Below are 20993 nucleotides of genomic sequence, written 5' to 3' on the forward strand. Positions count from 1 at the left end.
AGGGGAGCCCCACACGCAAGGAGTGCACCCCATAACAAGAGCCGTCCAGCACGAAAGACAGTGCAGCCTGCCCAGGAATGGCTCCGCAAACACAGAGAGCTGACACAACAAGATGACATAATAAAAAAGAAACACAGATTCCCGGTGCCGCTGATAAGGACTCAGAGAACAGACAACTGGGGGAAGGGGAGAGAAATAAATTTTTAAAAAGTAAATAAATTTTTAAAAAATAAAAAATAAATAAATCCATCTATGAAACACTCTCATAACAGCTATCAGGCCAGTGCTTGCTTGACCAAACAACTAGACACCAGAACCCAAGGTGACTCATGAACTTAACATCACAGTCATCAAAACCAGTGTGAAGATTGTTGGAGTAGTCTAAGTAAGAAATTATGACAGCCTGAAGTAGGATAGAGGTAGTAGAGTGGAGAGATGTGGATGAGGAGAAGTTGAATCCCAACTTCTGCTTGGGATTCAAAAGGGATAGTTGTGCCAACAACTAAGCAAACATGGAAGGAGAAAAGTGTCAGAGGATGATGTCAATGAGTCTGCAGTGGCTGCCAGCTATCACAATGGATACCAGTCAGTTGCTATGTAGATAGGAAATGCTCCGGAGAATTATGGGTTAGAAGTTGAGATTTGGGAATCCTCAGCATTGAGTCAGAAAGTATAACCATGGGAGCTGATGAGATTGTAGAGGAACAAGACATAATATCATAAGAGGACAGATGGACCAAGGATGAAACCCTGAAGAACACCAACATTTATAGGGCAGGAAGGAAAGCATGAGGACCCCATGAGAAGGAGTAGTCAGAAGAACAGGACGACCACCAGAACTAAGAAGTGTCATGAAAACCAAGGAGGTAGAGAGTTGCAATAAGGTAACTATTGTCAACAGCATGAAGCATCGCAGTAAGTTACGATTTTCTAAGGACCAAAATGTTCACTTTGACTTTGGCACCTTTGGGGTCTTTGGTAGGTTTTGCCATACCAGTTTGAGTGACATAAAAGGAGCAGAAGCCAGATTCTGGCAGGCTGAGTAATAAAGAGAAGTTAGGAGAAATAATCAGTAAATTTTAAACTACTCAGAGTTGCTTGACTGGGAAAGGAAAGAAAGAAAAGAACGGGGGTAGGATGGTGTATTAGTTTGGCCAAAGAGGTGCTAATGCAAAATACCAGAAATTGGTTGGCTTTTATAAAGGAATTTATCTGGGGTAGGAGCTTACAGATACCAGGCCATAAAGCATAAGTTACTTCCCTCACCAAAGTCTTTTTGGAGCAAGATGGCTGCCAACGTCTGCAAGGGTTCAGGCTTCCTGGGTTCCTACGTTCCTGGGGCTTGCTTTTCTCTGGGTTCAAGCTTCCTTACTTCCTGGTGCTGGCTTCTCTTCTCTCTGGGTGCTGACTTCCAGGTCTTCAGCATCAAACTCTAACATCAGAAATCCCCAACTCTGTTCTTCACCATGCCTTTTATCTGTGAGTCCCCACCCACCAAGGGGTGGGGACTCAATGCCCTGATCGTAACTCAATCACGCCCAGGTACAGATCAGATTACAAGCATAATCCAATATTTCTTTTTGGAATTCATCAATTATATCAAACTGCTACAGATGGGGAGGATAAGTAGAGAAGAGGTGGGTCATTTTTCTAAGGTGAGAAAGACATGCTAAAACAAAAATGAAAGAAGCCAGCTTAGAAAGAGAAGTCATGCTCTGTAAAAGAAGTATTTAATTTGTTGAGTGTTGAAAGCCCAGAGCAGATGGGAGGTTATGGAATCAAGGACACAGATAGCAAGTTTGGCCTAAAGCAGGAGAGACACTTCATCCTCTGAGATGGAGGAAAGTTGATGAGGATATTTGCATATATAATTCCCAGTTTTATTGATAATAAAGGAATACTCTTGCCTACTGAGAATCCATGTGGTGAATTTAAGAGGCACTGAAGATAAATGGAGGTGGTTCCTATAAGAAATGAGAGAGGAAGTGGGGAGGGCACCTAGAGAAAGCCAAAGGATATTTGGGAGATCTTGAGACTCTGTAGGCTTTTCTGCCATCTCTGTAGGAATATAGAAAATAAATTGTGCAGTAGACCTGATCTACGGATAATTGCAAAAGAAAGCTAACCCCCAAACCTTTGGCCCTGTTGCAGGTCTTACCTTCAGCCCATGCTGCCTTGATTGCTGGTACCACATCCTCACTTGGGCAGGGAGGCATGTGAGCACCTTTTCCCAGGTTGGCCACAGAAGTGTGTGGCTCAAGGCCATGGCCCTAGACCACGCTGGGACACCCTCCCCCCACCTCTCCCTGAAAAACGGTGGGAAACCTTCTTTGGATGAGGTGGTGCCTACATCTAATAATATCAAATGGAAAGCTGAGGTTAAATTGGGGCTGCTGCTTACGTCGTGCAGGATGTGCACTACATGACCCTAGGGAAAATCAGTCACATTGTAGACTTTGTAGACTGATATATTTATCATGAAAACTTGCTTTTGGCACACTGGAGTATCCTGAAGAAGGGACACCTCTGTCTGTCTCACACAGAACTTCCATATGGGCTAGAGGCTGACCTGGGGTAAAATACTGGCAAGGTCTGAAAGAGCCTGAATGGATAGGTAGGCCAGGGTAGGGTCAGTGAAGGAAACACACCAGTGTCGGAAATGACCAATCATGGGTGCAATCATCAGAACTGAGGCTGGTTCCCAAGGAAAGTCAGAAGGGGCCAATGAGTGAAGGAAAGATGACGAAGGAGAAACAATATATGGAGTCAAGTGGATTTGTGAAGGGAAGCAAAGAAATGAAATAGTAGGTGGGACTGCTGTGGAGGGAAGGTGATTTTTTTTAGAACTGTGAGCGAGTAAACTAATTTTAAGATGATGAGAAGATCGAAGAATGATAGATTAATAGTACAGAAAGTAAAATCCACCAGAAGGCAAGACGGGTGGGACAGGAGGCAAGGATGGGGAGATGGCAGGTTTGTAGGTAAATAAAGTGACAAGGGACTTTCCTCTCATCCAGTGGTTCTTCTTATTCAGAGAAGTCCTGAGAACCGTGGCTGTCAACAAGATATTTGGTTTACAAATCCACAAAAGTGTTTCTATAGGAACTATAGAGACATATGGGTGGATAATGAGTACATAAGTACAGTACACCAGCCTCTGAGGAGTTGAAGGAGGAGAATGACAATAAAATTATGGAGACTCTTCATTCAACATGTTGTCCTTAAAGATATTTATGTCTTCAACTTTCAGGTGGTTTTTGCTCTTACAGACTTTGTGATTGAAAATCTTGGAAAACAGTACATAGAAACGCCACCTGTGGACCTGGCAACTCTGTATCAAGACATGTCATACAGCACTCCCTTGGTATTCATCTTGAGCACAGGCTCAGATCCCATGGGCGCATTTCAGAGGTTTGCCAGAGACATGGGGTATTCAGAACGGTAAGGCCAGATACTGTGCAGTTTCGGTAATCCCTGTGAATGTCTCCTTCTTAAAATGTGCCTTTGTTCTACCTGCCCCCCAGGGAAATTAACAACCTTGGTCTCTATAGGTAACGAAAAGAACAAACGCAAGATCTTCAAATGCATGTGGAACATTTACAAGAATTAGTCATGAACAAACTGGATCACAAAGAAAGACAGCACATTCCAAAAAATGAGACAGAATGCATTCTTTGACCACAATAAAATCAAATTAGGAAGTAGTCTTAAAACTTAAATTAAAAAAAATTTTTGGAACACATAGAAAGAGCACTTCAGAATAATTCATCTATTAAAGGGAAATCATAATAGAAATTTTCTAATAAGTGGCAGTAAGTGACAAAAACAGTATTACATATTAGAAACCTGTGGGGTACAGTAAAAAGGCACTTAGAGATAAATTTATGTTTATTTAAGGACTTCTGATTCCAGTAATGGCAAACTAAGAACTCAGAACAATCCTTCCATGAAAAACAACTAGAAAACCTTGGACCAAATTTTAAAAATAAAAAATAAAAAACATGTTTGAGGGCTTAGAGAACTAATCAAGTGGGGAAGAATATCTAAGAGATGAAGGAAACCCAGAGCTTTAGCCCAGCTCTCAGGCCATTTTTCTCCTAGAAGCATCAGAAGAGGGGGCTAAGAGAACGAGAAGCTGAGCAAGCTTTTGAACGACTCAAGGGTCAAGGGGATAACAGGTGGAGCCCAGAGCCCACCACTTAGGAAGGGCCTGGTAAGCCCACTTACTTTGGATTGGGAACTCTAAAGAGATTCACCAGGAGTATGAACAGGCAGAAATGGACTGCTTGTTAAAGGGGCTAATGTGACCCCTAAGGACTAGTATCCTTAACTGCTGTGACAGTTTGAAGATTTTTGTGAATCCCAGAAAAGATCTTGTTCTTAAACTAACCCATTCCTGTGGACATGGGGTCCTTTGATTGTATTAGATTCAGTTAAGGGGCCTTGATTAAATCATTTTATTGATTGCTTTAGGGCCTTTTGTTTGGATTACATCCATGAGACCCAGGTTGGTTCTCCACTCTCTTGCTGGAGACTTAGGTAAGTGGAGATCTGAGAGCAGAAATTACACAAAGAAAGCTACCATTTCTACCCTGCCATGTGAAAGAGAGACTCCAGGATCAGCTACAGCTGAGAGCGAGGCCAAGAGAAACCCTGAGAGGCTGAGAGAGAGGCCAGAGCATGGAATCTGCGGGGCACGGAGCCATGGAAAGAGCAGCTCAAAGCTGAAAAGAGGAGCCGTGCCATGTGCTTGATCACCCTCTGCTGAGCTTGAGGAGAAAGCGTCCTGGAGAAGGCAGACACTGCGACGAAGAGCTGCCATTTTGTCTTGCCACATGACAGGACTCCAGGATCTGCTAGCAGCCAACCTTTGGTGAAACAGCATTTCTGATGATGCCTTTATCTGAACATTTTCACAGCCTCAGAACTGTAGGGCTTTACCCTAATAAATTCCTGTTATAAAAGCCAACCCATTTCTGGTAATTTTTGAATTGGCAGCCTTTGGCAAACTAAAACAGGCTGCCTACCAAAAGAACACATAAATCCTATCGGAGGAAGATGATATCATTCTAGGCACAAAATAGAATATAAGCAGATATACAAAAGGTCAAATAACATGTTTAAACCCCAAGAAAAACAAAACACTATAGGAATAGAATACAGAGTATGCTGATAATGGATGCACTAGACCAAATTTAAGAATGTTTAAAACATGCAAAGAAATGGAAGACTGAGAAAATTGGCAGAGAACTGGAATTAAATTTAAAAATAGAGTTCTAGAATTTAAAATAGAATAAAACTAAGAATTCATTGGATGGACTTAGTGAATAAAGCATGCTGAGACAAAACACTAGTAAAGACAGAAGAAAGAAGGTAAGAGACAAAAATATCTTTTAAAAAAACGTATAGCCTGAGTCCCAGAAGGAGAGAACAAAGAAGGGGACAGAGTAATATTTCAATAAACAATTGCTAAGAATTTTCCAAAACTGAAAAAAAATCAATTTACAGATTTAAAAAAGCCAACCAAACCCAAGCAAAATGAACACAAAGAGAATTATATATAGGCCCATCCTAGTAAATTGATGAAAAACAAAGAGAACATACTAGAAACAGGTTATTTTCAGAGATTCAAAAACATATCACTGACTGATTTCTCCATAGAAACGATGGAAGCCAGAAGACAGATACTCGAAGTGCTGAAAGCAAATTACGATTAACTAAGAATTTTATTCCACTTAAAAATTCTCTTAAGAATGAAGCACAATTAATCCATTTTCAGACAAAGAAGAAATCAAAGTGGAAATTTTAAAATATACTAATCAGAATGATGGTGAAAATATAGCATATCAAAACTTGTGAGATGCAACTAGAGTGAGAATTAAGAGGAAATCTATAGGCTTAATTGCACTTAGTAGAAAAGAAGCAATCTAAATATAAGCAATTAAACTCAAAACATAAGGAAAGAAAATGGGAATTAGAGCAGAAATTAATGACATAGAAAACGTACCTTCAATAAATAGAATCCAAAAGACCAAAACTAGTTTTTGAAAAGTTTGATAAAACTGTTAAATCTCTGGTGAAACTTATTAGAGAGAGAGAGAGAAGATCCAAAAAACTTTCATCATGAATAGGTAAGGGAATATCATTACAGATCAACAGACATTGCAACATCATAAGAGTATATTGGCCAGTGAATTTATGAATTTAAATAAAGTGAAAAAAATCCTCCAAAAATATGACTTTTAAAAGCCAGTAAAAATAAATAGAATATCTAAATAGTCTTAAAATTTTTGAAGAAATTGAGTTCATTATTCTTTTAATATAGTGAGTTACATTATTGACTTTTAAATATTTTATCCATTGTTGCATTCCTGGAAGAAATCTAACATTGTGGGAAGGCTTTATATAAAGGAAACAACTGTGATTTTCTCAAATGCAGAAAAGGCATATCTTAAAATTTAACATCTGTTCATGAAAAAAATCTTAGTACTAAGAACCCATAAATTTTTCTTGGAAATAGAAAAACAGAAATAGAGGTACATTCTTTTACAAGGTATTTTGGAATTAAAATGTGGATTTAGCAAGGTTGAAGGATGTAAAAATCAATCATATTAATGTATGTGAACCATAAAGAAGAAATGAACGTTTTTAAAAGATACTATTCATTATAGCATCAAAAAATAAAATACCCAGAGACAAGTCAAATTAAAGATATGCAAGATAGCCCCAAAAAGAGAAATATATATTATTATTTTAAAAATCAAAAATGCTAAATAAATGGATCAATATGCCATTATTCATCAAGTGGATGACTCCGTTTTGTAACGATAGCAACTCTCCCCAAATAGACATAACCCAGTCCATGTCCCATTTGGTTTGGAGTGGGTTTGCTATTTTGATGAGGATTTTGTATGTGTATTCATAAGGGATATTAGTCTATAGCTTTTTTTTCCTTGTGATATCTTTGTCTGGCTTTAGTGGCAGGATAATGCTGGCCTCAAACAATGAGTTAGGAAGTGTTTCCTCCTATTTTATTTTTTTGAAGAATTTGGAAAAGATTGGTGTTAATTCTGCTTTCATGTTTTTAATGCTAAACAATCTTGAAAAAGTTGGAGGACTCACACTTCCCAATTATAAAACTACTACAAAGCTACTGTGATCAAGACATCATGGTACAGGAATAAGGATACGCATGTAGGTCAGTTAAATCAACGGTTTTGGACTCATAATTTGTAAACATGTAATTTGTGACAAGGACTACATAAAGGTGGGAGCACAGTTGCGTATAGAAAGTTTGTACATACTACTGAAGTTAAGTTGATATCAAAGCTAAGGAGACTGTCATAGATTTAGGGGTTAAATTTAAACCCCATAGTAACTATAAAGAAAATATTAGAGAATATGCAAGCTCATAGAGACAGAAATTAGAATACAGGTTTCTGGGGAGGAGGGGGAAAGGGGAGTTAAGGCATAATGGGTATAGGGTTTCTGTTTGGAGAGATGGGAAAGTTTTAATAATGGAAGATGGTGATGGTACTGCAATATTATTAATGGGATTATTTTCACTGAATGGTGTGCTTGGGAATGGTTGAGATGGTAAAGTTTATGTTGTATATATGTTCCTACATTAAAAAGAAAGAGCAACTAGAGACAGTGACAATTAAATGCAGTATAAGTTCCTGAATGGGTTCTAGCAAGGGAAGAGAAATGGCTCAAAGCGACATTATTGGGACATGAAAAAATTGGAAAATAGACTGTAAGCTTTATATCAGTGTTCATTTTCTTGAACTGGATAGCTGCACTTAAAGTGAACACATAAGTGAGTGTCCTTGTTCTTAGAAAATGTACATAACAATGTTGGGTGTAACCTACATTAGAGTGTTGATAAAATGGGTTGATAGAAAGAAAGATGATGATGGATGGAGGGAGGGAGTGATAGCAAATGTGGCAATGTTAAAATTGGTGGATCTGGGTATTTGAGATAGTAAGGGATGTTGGGGGTTTCCATATGCAGTTTGTATTATTATTCTAACTGTCCTGTAAGTTTGAAAGTATTTCAAAAGTTTTTAAAATGTTTTTAAAGAATGAACTACTCAGACATACTATAATGTGGATGAAACTTTTTAAATTATGCTGAGTTATAGAAGCCACATACTAAGGATCACACACTACCTAATTCCAATAATATGAAATATTCAGAATAGGCAAATATATAGGAATAGAAAGCAGATTAGTGGTTGCAAGGGCTGGGGTGGAGAAATGGAGAATCACTGCCTAATGGGTGTGGGGTTTCACTTTGGGATGATTAAAATATTCTGAAACTGCATGGTTGTGATGGTTGCACAACATTGTGAATACATTGGAAGCCACTGAATTGTACATTTTTAAATCATTAAAACAGTGAATTTTATGTTGTGTGGATGTTAACTGAAAATAAGAATAACCAAGACAGTCTTGAAGAAGATTAACACAGTGGGATTAAAGACATCAAGATCAGATATCAAGACTTACTATAAACCAACTTACTCTAAAGCTACAGTATTTGACAGTGTGGCACTGGGGCAAGACTGGATAAATAGATGAATGAAATAGAATAGAGAATTCAGAACCGACTCATGTATACAGGGACATTATTTATGACAGAAATGGTACCACAGAACCATAAAGAAACATTCTTTTCAATAAATGATACCAACTCAGTTGGCTAGCCATCTGGAAAGAATGAACCTGTACATCACGCCATACACATAAAACAATTCTGATGGATTGTAGAAGACAAAATAATAATACATAGAAGATAATAAAAAAGAATATTGTCTTTTTTTTATTTCTCTCCCCTCCGCCCCGCCCTCCCAACTGTCTGCTCTCTGTGTCCATTTGCTGTGTTATTCTGTGTCCATTTGTATTCTTGTCTGTGGCACTGGGAATCTATGTCTCTTTTTGTTGCATCATCTTCCTGTGTCAGCTTTCCATGTATGCGGCACCACTCCTGGGTGGGCTGCACTTTATCACACAGGGCGGCTCTCCTTACGAGGTGCACTCACTGCTCATGGGGCTCCCCCACATGGGGTACACCCCTGTGTGGCACAGCACTCTTTGCACGCATCAGCCCGCGCAAGGGCCAACTCACCATATGGCACAGGAGGCCCTGGGTTTGAACCTTAGACCTACCATGTGGTAGGCAGATGCTCTATCAGTTGAGTTTTCCCAGAATATTGTCTTGGACATTGGGTATGGAGAGATTATTTACACAAAATATAATAGTCATAATAGATACACACAAAATATAATAATCTAAAAAATATTTATAAATTTGACTGAAATACCATAAAATTTAGAATTCTGTTCATAAACGTTAACATCAAGAGGTTTAAAATATGAAAGCAAGTGACAGAGTGAGAGAAAATATTTGTAGTAAATACAACTAACCAAGAGTTTATATCCAATATAAAGTCTTAGAAATCATTAGGAAAAAGATACTACCCATTAGGGAAAAGGAAGGAAGAGCCAAAAGACACAAAAGAAGAAAGCCAAATGGCCAAAAAAATAAACCTATGGAAAAGTGCTCAGGGAAAAACACTGGGAACCTCAGTGAGAAACCACTGTATATCCACCATATGTGAGCAAGGACATGGAGAAACAGGAGCCCTTGTCTGCTGCTTGTTGACATGTGGAAAGGTGCCATCTCTTTGAAAACAGTTTGATATTATCTACAGTAGTTGAACATACTCACACCCTATCACCCAAGAGTTCCACTCTCAGAATATATGCAAAAACAAAATTGAATGCACATGTGTACCAAAAGACGTGTGCAAAAATGTTTATTGCAGCACTGTATTTAATGGCTAAAACTGGAAGCAGCTCAAATGTCCATCAAGAGCAGAATGGATGAATAAATTGTGGTATAGTCACAGCATGGAATGTTATACAGCAATGAAAATTATTGAACTACAATGATATGTAATAACACGAATGGATCTAAAAGCACAATGTAATACATTGTAAATAAATACATACTATATGAATCTATTTATATGAAATACAAACACAAGAAAATTTAACTATGGTGTTGGAATTCAAAATAATTCAAAATACTTGTTGCTTTTGGAAAAGATAGTGATTGGGAGGGCACTGGTAATGTGTTTCTCAGCCCAGTTGGTGGAGCATGTACATTCACTTTGTGCAAATTCATTAAGCCATATACTAATTTGTGTGCTACTTCTAGACATAATCTAAACTTTTAAAAAATGTTTGAACTAATCTAGACTGTTAGAAGTCAGGAAAATGGTTACTTTTGGGATAGAGGAAGGGAAAATGATTGGGGTAGGGGAGATGATGGGGTAAATGTCTCTAGGATGTTGGCAAAATTTCTTTCTTTACCACAGGTATTTATTTGTGAAAATTCGTAGAGCTGTATATTTAGGTTTTTAAAAATGCTTTTTCTGCATGTGTGTTATAATAAAGATTATTTTTTAAAAGATAACATGAAAAATATTTGCATAGCTATCAGAATGAGCATTAGAAATGTGTGCATTGTTCAGACAAGTGCCTATTATGTTTATATTTCTTAATATTTACATTGCTTAAAAATAGCATAAAACAGTTTTCTGTTGTTCAATTCAGGGTGCAGTCAATTTCACTGGGTCAAGGACAAGGACCCATCGCTGAAAAAATGATCAAAGATGCAATGAAATCAGGAAACTGGGTATTTTTGCAAAACTGCCATCTTGCTGTTTCTTGGATGGTGGCAATGGAAGAGCTAATTAAAACCTTCACAGATTCATGTATGTTGAACCCTAGCATTTCCATAATAATGCCATTGTTATGTAACAGTTTCTTCTTGACTCCAATCGTTAAATAATTCTTTGTTATGTACTTTGTGTTTTCTCATATTAAAGAGGAGAAATGTGAGAACTAGTTGTTACCCAACCAGGATTCAAACAAAGGCCTCCAGACTCTGGGTGTTGGGGGCAGGGAGGAAGGGTAGATAAGCAATCTTATATGGATCTCTTTGAGAAGGTGACATCTGAGCAACACTTGAAGAAAGTGAGGAAACCTGAGCATTCCAGGCAAAGGGACAGCTAAGGAGCCATCCTGACCTATTTGAGGAACAGCGCAATATACAGAAAACCCAATTCTTTGGACAATGCCTGTGTCTTCCTATAATGAGAACAATGATTGTCCCAACTTTGCATGGCCTTCTGAACCCAGAGTACAGCTAGTTCTTTCTTAGATTCTCTGCCCACAGCTTGGCCAGTGAGCATATTGACAAGCTAAGGCATGTGAGGTCTCTCTGTGTCCCTTACTCTGTCCCCTTGCAGATTTTCTGCAGAGGAGGATAGTATCTGTCCTTTCTCAATTAAAGGTTTTCTCCATTTCAAAGAGAAGCCCGTCAACATGCCCCTATCAAGTATTGAAAACTACCATTCCTCTAATTTTTTCACTCAAATATGCCAACTTTTAGACTGTCAAAGCCTCCTGATGTGAAGAACTTTCAGAAATATTCCTCTACCACCATTTTAGAACATTTTACAACATACGTAAAATAGAAATCCTAGGTCTTTAAATAGAGCTTTTCTCTACCCCAGAATTACTCTTATAGAAAGTGTTACTAAGAGTTAAACGTTTTCCTTCTTTGCTGTTTTGTCTTTGTTTTAAACAGATGTTGCTATCAAGGACAGCTTTCGACTTTTTTTAAGTTCTATGCCTAGTAATACATTTCCTGTTACAGTTCTTCAAAATTCTGTCAAGGTAATGTATGCACATGGTTTGAATGACGTGAAATTGTTGATCTGAGAGTGTTCGGGAAATGGCTCCAATAAGCTCAGACCCCATGCAGTTCTATACTGAGATCTGTACGGCCACGGAGGGGAGTTGGAAGTCAGTATCCTCTCACATTATATAAGCAGGGAAACAATTCCCTAAGCCACTGCTAATCCTTGTATGCCTTGAACTTCCAGTCATTCAACTCTTCCCCCTCTTTCCTTCTACAAGAAAATGTCAAGTGTGCAGTGAGAAAGGTGCAGAATGATGAGATCAGAACCCCTCCCAGAATGAAGGGGATGTCTCAGTCGAGAGACAGGAAGACCTACAGCTGGTATGGCTGCTGGCTTTTAGTGCAGGAAGTTTCCAGTGTGTAGGCAGCCTCTGATATGAATGATCACCAAGGAACAAGGGAGTGTCTTTTCTCTCCCAGCCCCATGTCATCAAGGCAAAGTATGGGACAATGCCATATTATGTTGCAGTGACTGGAAAATCCAACACAGAAGGCCTGAGCACACGTTCTGGCCCATGTTTCAAGAATTGGGCACCAAAAGGCAGTTGCTAAGGGTCTTGTACAAATGGTTCACCCGTTATAGGTTTGAAAAGCCTGCCAGGCCCTGTTCTTTCAGGACCATGGCTAAGCAAGATAGAGAGTAGGCAGGTGCCTGCCAGGAATGCTGCCATGGGCCTCAGTTATCTATATCTGCACAATGGCTCCAGTCTATTTGTATTACTCAGAAATAATGAAAATCTATAAAATCACTCTCTCTGCCATGTCTGTCTGTCTAAATCCAGGTAACCAATGAGCCTCCAAAAGGCCTTCGTGCAAATATCAGACGAGCATTTACTGAAATGACCCCATCATTTTTTGAAGAAAATATTCTTGGAAGAAAATGGAGACAAATAATATTTGGCATTTGTTTCTTCCATGCAATTATTCAGGTATACTCAATTCTGCTTTTTAATAGCAACAAGAAGGTACATTCTGTTAAAAAAAAAAAAGGTAAAAAGTAAATGAAAGCTTACAGTTGTCATTGTGAAGTGCTAAAGGCCAGTTCTAGGTGGAATTCAAATTGTTTTAACTCAGTCATCTATCTCTGTACCCTTTTGCCTCAGTATCTCACAACTTCAGCCCCCATCTCTATTCTCATCCACCTACAGAATACCATCACCAGAATGAATACATTAGGTCAACTTCAACAAGCACAATTCTACTCAGCTCTGCCTCACTCCTAAAATCTGTTTATCCTCCAGATTCTATTTCTGAAAATGATGGGCCTATTTTCTCAATCACCCACAATCAAAACATCAGAATTATTTTATTCTTCCTTCTTCACACCTGTCTTAGTTTCCCAGAGCTGCTATAACAAATTCTGATTGTCTTAAACAAAAAGAATTTATTGTCTCATGGGTTTGAAGGCCAAAAATCCAAAATGAAGATGTCAACAAGGCCATGCTTTCTCCCAGGGTCAGTAGCATTCTGGAGTGGCACCCCTCCACCTCATGGCAGTCTGCTTCATTCCTCCTCCTCTGGGTTTCTCTGACTTCTAGTTTCTATCTCTCCAAGTTTCTCCCAAGGTCTAGTTTCTACTGCCTGACTGCATCCAAATTTCCTTTCTTTATAAGGTCCCCGGTAATATGGATTAAGACCTACCCTGATTCAATTTGGCCACACCTTAACATCTTCATTCAAAAGTTCTGTTTACAAATGAGCTCACACCCACAGGAATGCAGACTAAGATAAAGAACATATCTTTTGTTGAGGTACATGATCCAGTCTACCACAACACATATATATCTTGTCAGTCATCAAGTCCTTATTTTCCTTGCAATAGTTTCACTCTCACCTGTTCCCTTTGAGTAGTGTTTGACTAGGCTCAGCACGCATGATATGGCTTCCTCCCCACCCATGACTGGAGCTCCAAGTTCCCTAAAAGTCGACCTTCAACTCAGCACCACTTTCTCTTTCCTTCTGCTTAAAACTCTGATCTCAGACTACTTCCCTCCAGCTGGTGTCTTGATTAGACAGGACACCTGGTTTTCAAATGTATGTGGCCTACAGAGAAAGAATTAATAAAGAAAAAAAATAAAGATTTAAGACAATTAAGTGAACAAGGTCTTAGAGGAGACCCAAGGGGATGGGATTAGGGATTCTAGGTCTAAGGCCCTTTGTGGACTGAATTATGTACCCCGACAAAGACATGTTCTTAATCTTGATCCTCATTCCTTTGGGTATGAACCCATTTGTAAAAAAGACCTTTTCAAGATGTTATTTTTAGTTAAGGTGTGGCCAAATTGAATTAGGTGGGCCTTAATCCAGATTACTGGAGTCCTTTATAAGCAGAAGATATTTGGGCACAGTCAAAAAGTAATAACCAGAAGTCAACAGAAACTAGAAGGTCAGATGCAAGGAGAAAGAGACATGGCCATGTGATGGGAGACAGACATGCAAGCCATGCAATCCCAAGGATTGCAGCAAGCCAGCACCAGAACACTACAGACTTTGGGGAGAAAGCATGGGCATGCTAATGATTTGATGTTGGACTTCTAGCATCCAAAACCAAGAGCCAATAAATTCCTGTGGTAAACCAACCAGTGTGTGGTGTTTGTGAAAGCAGCATACCAAACCAAGACAGGCTCTTGTTCCACTGAAACAGCAGCTGGGATGAGGAGGTGGTTTAAGATTTAGGAAAATTGTGCAATCAAGAGGATAACAAGAGAGGATAAGATTCACTAGAGGATGTCATGAATCAAGGATTATGATTCTGGGTGTCAGTTAATGAAAACTGTCACTGTGGAGGTATGAGAATGTCATCAGCATAGCCTGCATGACCAAAGAGTCAGGCGATGGACAGACTCCTCCAGGTCAGGAAGCTCTCTCCCCCAGATGGGTAATTATTTTTATGCCAAAAGTTTCTTTGGTGGGTTTTAATTTATTTTCCTATTTTGATGAAAAAATGTGTCATTTTATCCTGAAGAACAAATGTTCTTTTGACAGGCCTTTCAAATTTCTAGCAGCTACATTGGAAATATTAGGGAAGGAGCAGTACTGGTGAAAAGATGCCTCCTCTGTTTCTGTCTTCTAGCTGAAGTTGAACTTCAGGACTTTCACTGATTTTACAGTGTGAGGATATCCCACTTCAATAGAAGCCTTTTCGTTTTCAATATTTTACACAAAAATAATTTTATGAAATTTTATTGAAGACTATTTTCATTTTCTATTCTAGGAGAGAAAGAAGTTTGGTCCTCTTGGTTGGAATATCTGCTATGAATTTAATGACAGTGACAGAGAATGTGCTTTACTGAACCTCAACCTTTACTGTCAGGAAGGACAGATCCCCTGGGATGCCCTGATTTACATTACAGGTCAGTATGCCCACATCCAGCTGTGCCACATGCAGTTGTGGGGCCCTGCCAGATCATATGGAGATTATGTCCTACCCCAGAGACGATGGTGATGACAGTGGCTGACTTTCCCTTTGTGCAGATAAGACCATGACAAAAAACATCATGAAAATAGTTACATATAGGAAATGGGGCAGATGTTTTCCCAAATAATAGTGGGTACTTACATATGATTCTTGCTACATGCCAGGCACTTTTAAGTACTTCCTGTGAATTTGCATATTTAATCCTCACAACAATCTTATAAGGTGAGGACTATTATTATCCTGTTTTACACATGAGGAAACTGAGGCACATATCACATGATTTAAACCCAGACAGCCTAGCCTCCAGTGTCTGTGCTCTTAAATACAAATGAATCTAAAAATTGATGGACTAATGGAGATATGTTAAATCAGGTACACTTGTGAAAAAGGAAAAACTATCAGGAATACAATCATGGCAAACATTAATCATGACCACCGTGGTATCTTACTGCCAGAACTAGATCCAATTTGGACCATGTTGGCCCAAGTAATAAGGGAAGGGAGATTTGTGCTGGAAATTGGGGAAAAGTGAAAGTTCTGAAAATGAGGCAAAGGAGAGAATTGGTATTAGGAAATGAGTGGTTTTCATTGGCAAGTAAGGGAAAAGGAGAACAGAGGGGTATCTATAGATCCAGAGCCTTGAAAGGCAGATGAAGCCTTGGAATGTGTTTGAACAGAGGATGGTGAAATAACAATGATGAAGAGAAGGACTAGTCTCCAGGGTGCACCCGGGAAGGGCTCAGAATCTGGCAAGCAGATCAGAAGGGGCTACTATATTCCTGCTGCCAGTCACCTTGATCGAAATTGCTGAGCAAAGTGGTGATGTCGGTAGAGTTTTTCTCTGGCACTCTCTGCTTGCCCTGAATTTTTTCTGTTCTGTTTTTCTTTCCCTTCCTCCACTTTTACAACCCCTGACAATTCAGACTACCTTATTTTCTACTCTTGTGGAAATAATTGTGCTTCAAAAGGAATAGAAGGAACAAAGGAAAGATGTGTGCTCTCACTCCTTCTTTTCAGCATTGTACTTGAGGTTCTAGCCAGGGAAATTAGACAAGGAAAAGAAAAGGCATCCACCTTAGAATGAAAGAAGTAAACCTGTCTTTTTTCACAGATGACATGATCTTGTATTAGAAAATTCTAAGGAATTCACACATACAAAAATAGCTAGAAGTAATAATTGAGTTCAGCAAGGTTGCAGGAAATAAGATCAATACACAAAAATTATTGCATGTCTATACACCAACAATGAACAACCCAAAAATTCAATGTAATAAAATCCATTCACAATAACATTAAAAAGAATAAAATACTTAGGAATACATTTAACAAAAGAAGGGCAAACTTTTACACTGAAAATTAGAAACATTTTAGGAAAAAAAGTTAAAGATGATCTCAATAAATGGAGTGGTACCCTGTGCTAATGGATTGGAACTCCTGAATTGGGACTCCTCAGATTGATTGATAGATTCAGTGCAATCCCTATCAAAATTGAAGCTGGTATTTTTGTAGAAGCTGACAAACTGATTCTAAAATTAATATCCAAAAGACCCCAAATAGCGAAAACAGCCTAGGGGGAAAAAAAGAACCAAGTCAGAAGATTTACATTTCCCCATTTCAAAACTTACTACAAATCTACGAGACTCAACACAATGTGGAATTGCCACAAGGGTAACCATATAGATTAATGGAACAGAATGGAGAGTCCAGAAATGAACCTTTACAATTATGGTCAATTGATTTTCAACAAAAGTAGCAAAACAATTCAATGGGGCAAATATAGTTTTTTCATCAAATGGGGCTGATGCAATTGGATATCCATACAAAACAATGAATTTGTACCCTTACCTCACATCATATACAAAAATTAACCCAAAATAGGTGATAGAAATTAAACTATAAAACTCTTATAAGAATGCACAGAAGTAAATCTTTGTGACTTTGTGTTAAGCAATGATTTCATAAATACAAGCAATAAAAGAAAAAATTATAAATTGGAATTAATCAAAATTTAAAACCTTTGCACTTCAACAAACACCATCAAGAAAGTGAGAAGACGATCTAAAGACTGGGAGAATATTTACAAATCACATTTGTGATGAAGGACTTGTATCCAGGAAAGTGGATTTGACTCAACGGATAGAACATCCGCCTACCACATGGGAGATCCAGTGTTCAAACCCAGGGCCTCCTGACCGGTGTGATAAGCTAGCCCACATGCAGTGCTGCCACACTCAAGGAGTGCCATGCCATGCAGGGGTGTCTCCCACATAGGGGAGCCACACACATACAAGGTGTGCACCCCACAAGGAGAGCCACCTAGCATGAAAATAGTGCAGCCTGCCCAGGAATGGCGCCGCACACACAGAGAGCTGACACAGCAAGATGATGCAACAAAAAGAGACACAGATTCCTGGTGCTGCTGACGAGAATACAAGTGGACACAGAAGAACACACAGCGAATGGACACAGAGAGCAGACAACTGGGGGTGGTGGTGTAGAAATAAATAGAAAAGAAACCTTTAAAAAAAAAAAAAGACTTGTATCCAAAGTATATAAAGAACTCTTACAACTCAATAATATTAAGAAGAATAGCCCAGTTAAAAAAACAGCAAAAGATTTTAATGGACATTTCACCAAAGAAAACATAAGTACATGAAAAAATTCTCAATAAGTCATTAAGGAAATATGAATTAAAGCCAAAAGGAGACACCATTTCACATAGCTATTAGGACAACTATAATAAAAAAAAACAGATAATTAACAAGGATGTGAATATTCATTCACTGCTGGTGGAAATGTAAAATGGTGCAGATACTTCAGAAAACAATCTGGCTATTCCACACACAATTAAAAACAGAGTTACCATATGACCTGGAAATTCCACTCTTAGGTATATACCAAGGAAAGGTGAAAACATCTGTCCTCACAAAAACTTGTAGACAAATATTGATAACAACATCATTCATAATAATCACAAAAAGTAGAAACAACCCAAATGTCCATCAGGTGGTGAAGAGATAAAGTGTGGAATATCCATGCAATAGAATATTGTTTAGCAATAAAAAGGAATGATGTACTGATACATTCCACAATATGGTAAACCTCAAAAACATGCTAAGAAAAATAAGCCAAAAGACCACATGTGGCATGAGTCCATTTACATGAAATTACTAGAAAAATCAAATCTATAGAGACATAAAGTAAATGAGTGGTTGAGTGAGGCACGGAGTGAAAATGGGGAGTAATGGCACAGTGGGTACAGATTTCCTTTTGGGGTGATGGAAATGTTCTAAAATTAGATTGTGGTGATGGTTGCACAGTTTTTAAATTTACTAGAAATTAAAACACACACCTAAGTGTTATATGAATTTTACATTCTGTAAATTTATACCTCAATAAAGCTGTTTTGTTTTGTTTTTTTAAAAAAAGAGTGCTATATCCGTATGGCAATACTTGCTAATGGTGGGATTTTTATGTAGTCATTTATGAACGAATCCAGAAAATATTGATTAGTATTACCATGATAGATGCTGGAAAGGCAAAGTCCTTGCCCACAGCTGGGGGTGGGAGATAGTGAATAAATTATAAAATATTACCAAAATGATGTATGCACAATGTCATGAGAATTCAGAAGTACACTAGCCAGAGGAATCTGGGAAAGTTTCACTGAGGAGATGATAGTTGAGTTGAGTGCTGAATAGTGAATTGAGCTCACCAGGAGAGAAGAGGCAGGAGAGCACAGTAGACAGAGAGGACCATGACGTGCCACACCCAGCTGCATGTGAGGCATGGCTTGACTGTAGAAGACAGAGCAGTTCTGCAGGGCTGGGGCGTAAGTGTGTATGGAGGGAAGAAAGGTGTGTATGGATGAAAGCTTTACCTTCAGCAAAACAATAAAGGGGAGCTACGCCACATCCTGAAAGGTCCATGAGTCATGTTAATAAAGTGTGGCTCTACCATGTAAGCAATGATTACCAAGTACAGTCTTGTAGACTGGAAAAAGGTACAACGATTTATGAAGCCATGATAAAAGCAAGATGCTGAGGGAACAAGGGGATATAGTAACACCAAGTGGAAAGACGGAGAGAATAAACAGATTAAGATTAGGAAACCTCTGGGTAAGGAAGGTATTCAGGGTTGAGGAGGGAGGACTTTTTAAGTTTCTGTGTTTAGGCTCCAATCATGCATAAATCCAGGAGTGGTTGGAGATAGGTCTGAGTTCAAAGTGGAAGGGGACAGAGGCCAAATCTCAGTTCTATCCAGTTTGTATTGGGCCACCCCGAAGCCAGTCCATGGGGATAGGAAAGGAAGAGAAGGAGGAAGCCACCACATTGGAAATGTTTTGCTGGGGCCAGGCCAGGTGGTGGGTGTATATGATGGACAGTCCCCCAGAGCTCCTTTTCTGAGAAGACCAAGCCCAGAAGACTTCTTCCTGTGAGTCATCTACCCCTGAGTCAACATGGCAGAGCTCCTTTTTCTCTCAGTTTGGTAAAAAAAAAAAAAGATGAAACATCAATTGTAATGTATGTACCACGCTAATGAAGGGTGTTGTTAATGTGGGAAAATGGGGGAGGTGTGGGGAGCAGGGCATATGGGAATCCCCTATATTTTTTATGTAACATTTATGTAATCTAAGTATCTTTTAAAATAATAATTTAAAAAACTAAACCTGGGTGGAGAAACCCAAAGTCTATTGATTGGTAAGGAAAATATCTCTGCACTGCTTTTCAAAATGCTAATATTTTTGTTTCACACTTTTTTAGAGTGCTATACTTTAGGGCAATCACTCCCCTCACCATTGACTTAGGGTTGGAGTCTGTGTTTTCCTCACCAACCTCCTCTCCTGGATACAGTCATGCCACTGGAGAAACTTGAGCTCCATAGTCCTGTTCAGCCCCAAGGACCCAAGGGGAGCATCAAGCCGGGCCCAGCCTCCCTCCCCTCCCCTCCGCTCTCCCTGAGCAGCTGATCCAACCAGACTGACGAGGCGCTCCAACAGGAGAGGGAAGATAGAACGTTACTATCTTGGAAGAAATGGATTATTGAGATTCCAAGGAGTGAAATAACTTTCAAACATCTCAGCTTGAAAGAAAATGAAAAAAAAAAATGTCTTCCTCAGGCACTGGAAGAGTTAGAGATGACACTGGATGAACAGAGGATTCTAACATTGGCGATGTCAGTATCATAGATGAACGCCTCCCACGAACACTACTACAGGGGTGGAGGATCAATGGCAGCAGTGCATCTGGAATATTCCCAAGGAATTAGATGAGCAACGAATATCATTCCAGTGTGGTTCTTTCCTACTCATGCTGAAAGTTGAAAAGGAGAGACTACATACCAAGGAGTTTTAAATACCCATAACATAGTTTCTGTAAGGCCAGTTGTCTCTTTCACCTGGGATCTATCTTTCCTCCCAATAATTTATATCTATAGACTTTGTATGTCTTGCTGTAACTATTTTTCATTGGCTCCAAAAAGAAACATCAGTTTTTGGAAATCGGATGGGTTTTAGAATACACCCATTAATTAGTTAATGATGGGATAAGACCTAATCTCAAGATTTTGACACAAAAGAACAGGAAGAAGGAATATGTGACTACAGCTTGGTGCCTTTATTTCCTGTTATTTGGAAAAAGCAAAATAATTGGGGTAGAGTAACATATGCTGCATTTCTCCTTGCCTATTTAAAAAATACAACTTTTATTCTCCTTTTGAGGAGTAGTGGAAGGAAATTCTGATATGCTATTTCCATATTTATTACTCAGATAAATGAGTATAAATAAACCTATTAAAATT

At 38.8% G+C, this 20993-nt stretch overlaps 1 protein-coding gene across 1 annotated transcript in view; it reads left to right on the forward strand.

Moving 5' to 3' along the window:
* DNAH6 (dynein axonemal heavy chain 6) overlaps positions 1-20993 on the forward strand; it is a 320342-nt gene that overhangs the window by 270699 nt on the left and 28650 nt on the right. The window contains exons 64-68 of the mRNA XM_058278997.2: positions 3251-3441; positions 10624-10784; positions 11663-11751; positions 12559-12705; positions 14991-15129. Of these exons, the coding sequence (XP_058134980.1) occupies positions 3251-3441; positions 10624-10784; positions 11663-11751; positions 12559-12705; positions 14991-15129 (727 nt within the window). The remainder of the gene's footprint in view (positions 1-3250; positions 3442-10623; positions 10785-11662; positions 11752-12558; positions 12706-14990; positions 15130-20993) is intronic.

The sequence above is a fragment of the Dasypus novemcinctus genome, chromosome 17 (assembly GCF_030445035.2).
Source record: "Dasypus novemcinctus isolate mDasNov1 chromosome 17, mDasNov1.1.hap2, whole genome shotgun sequence".
In the NCBI taxonomy this organism is placed as follows: Eukaryota; Metazoa; Chordata; class Mammalia; order Cingulata; family Dasypodidae; genus Dasypus; species Dasypus novemcinctus.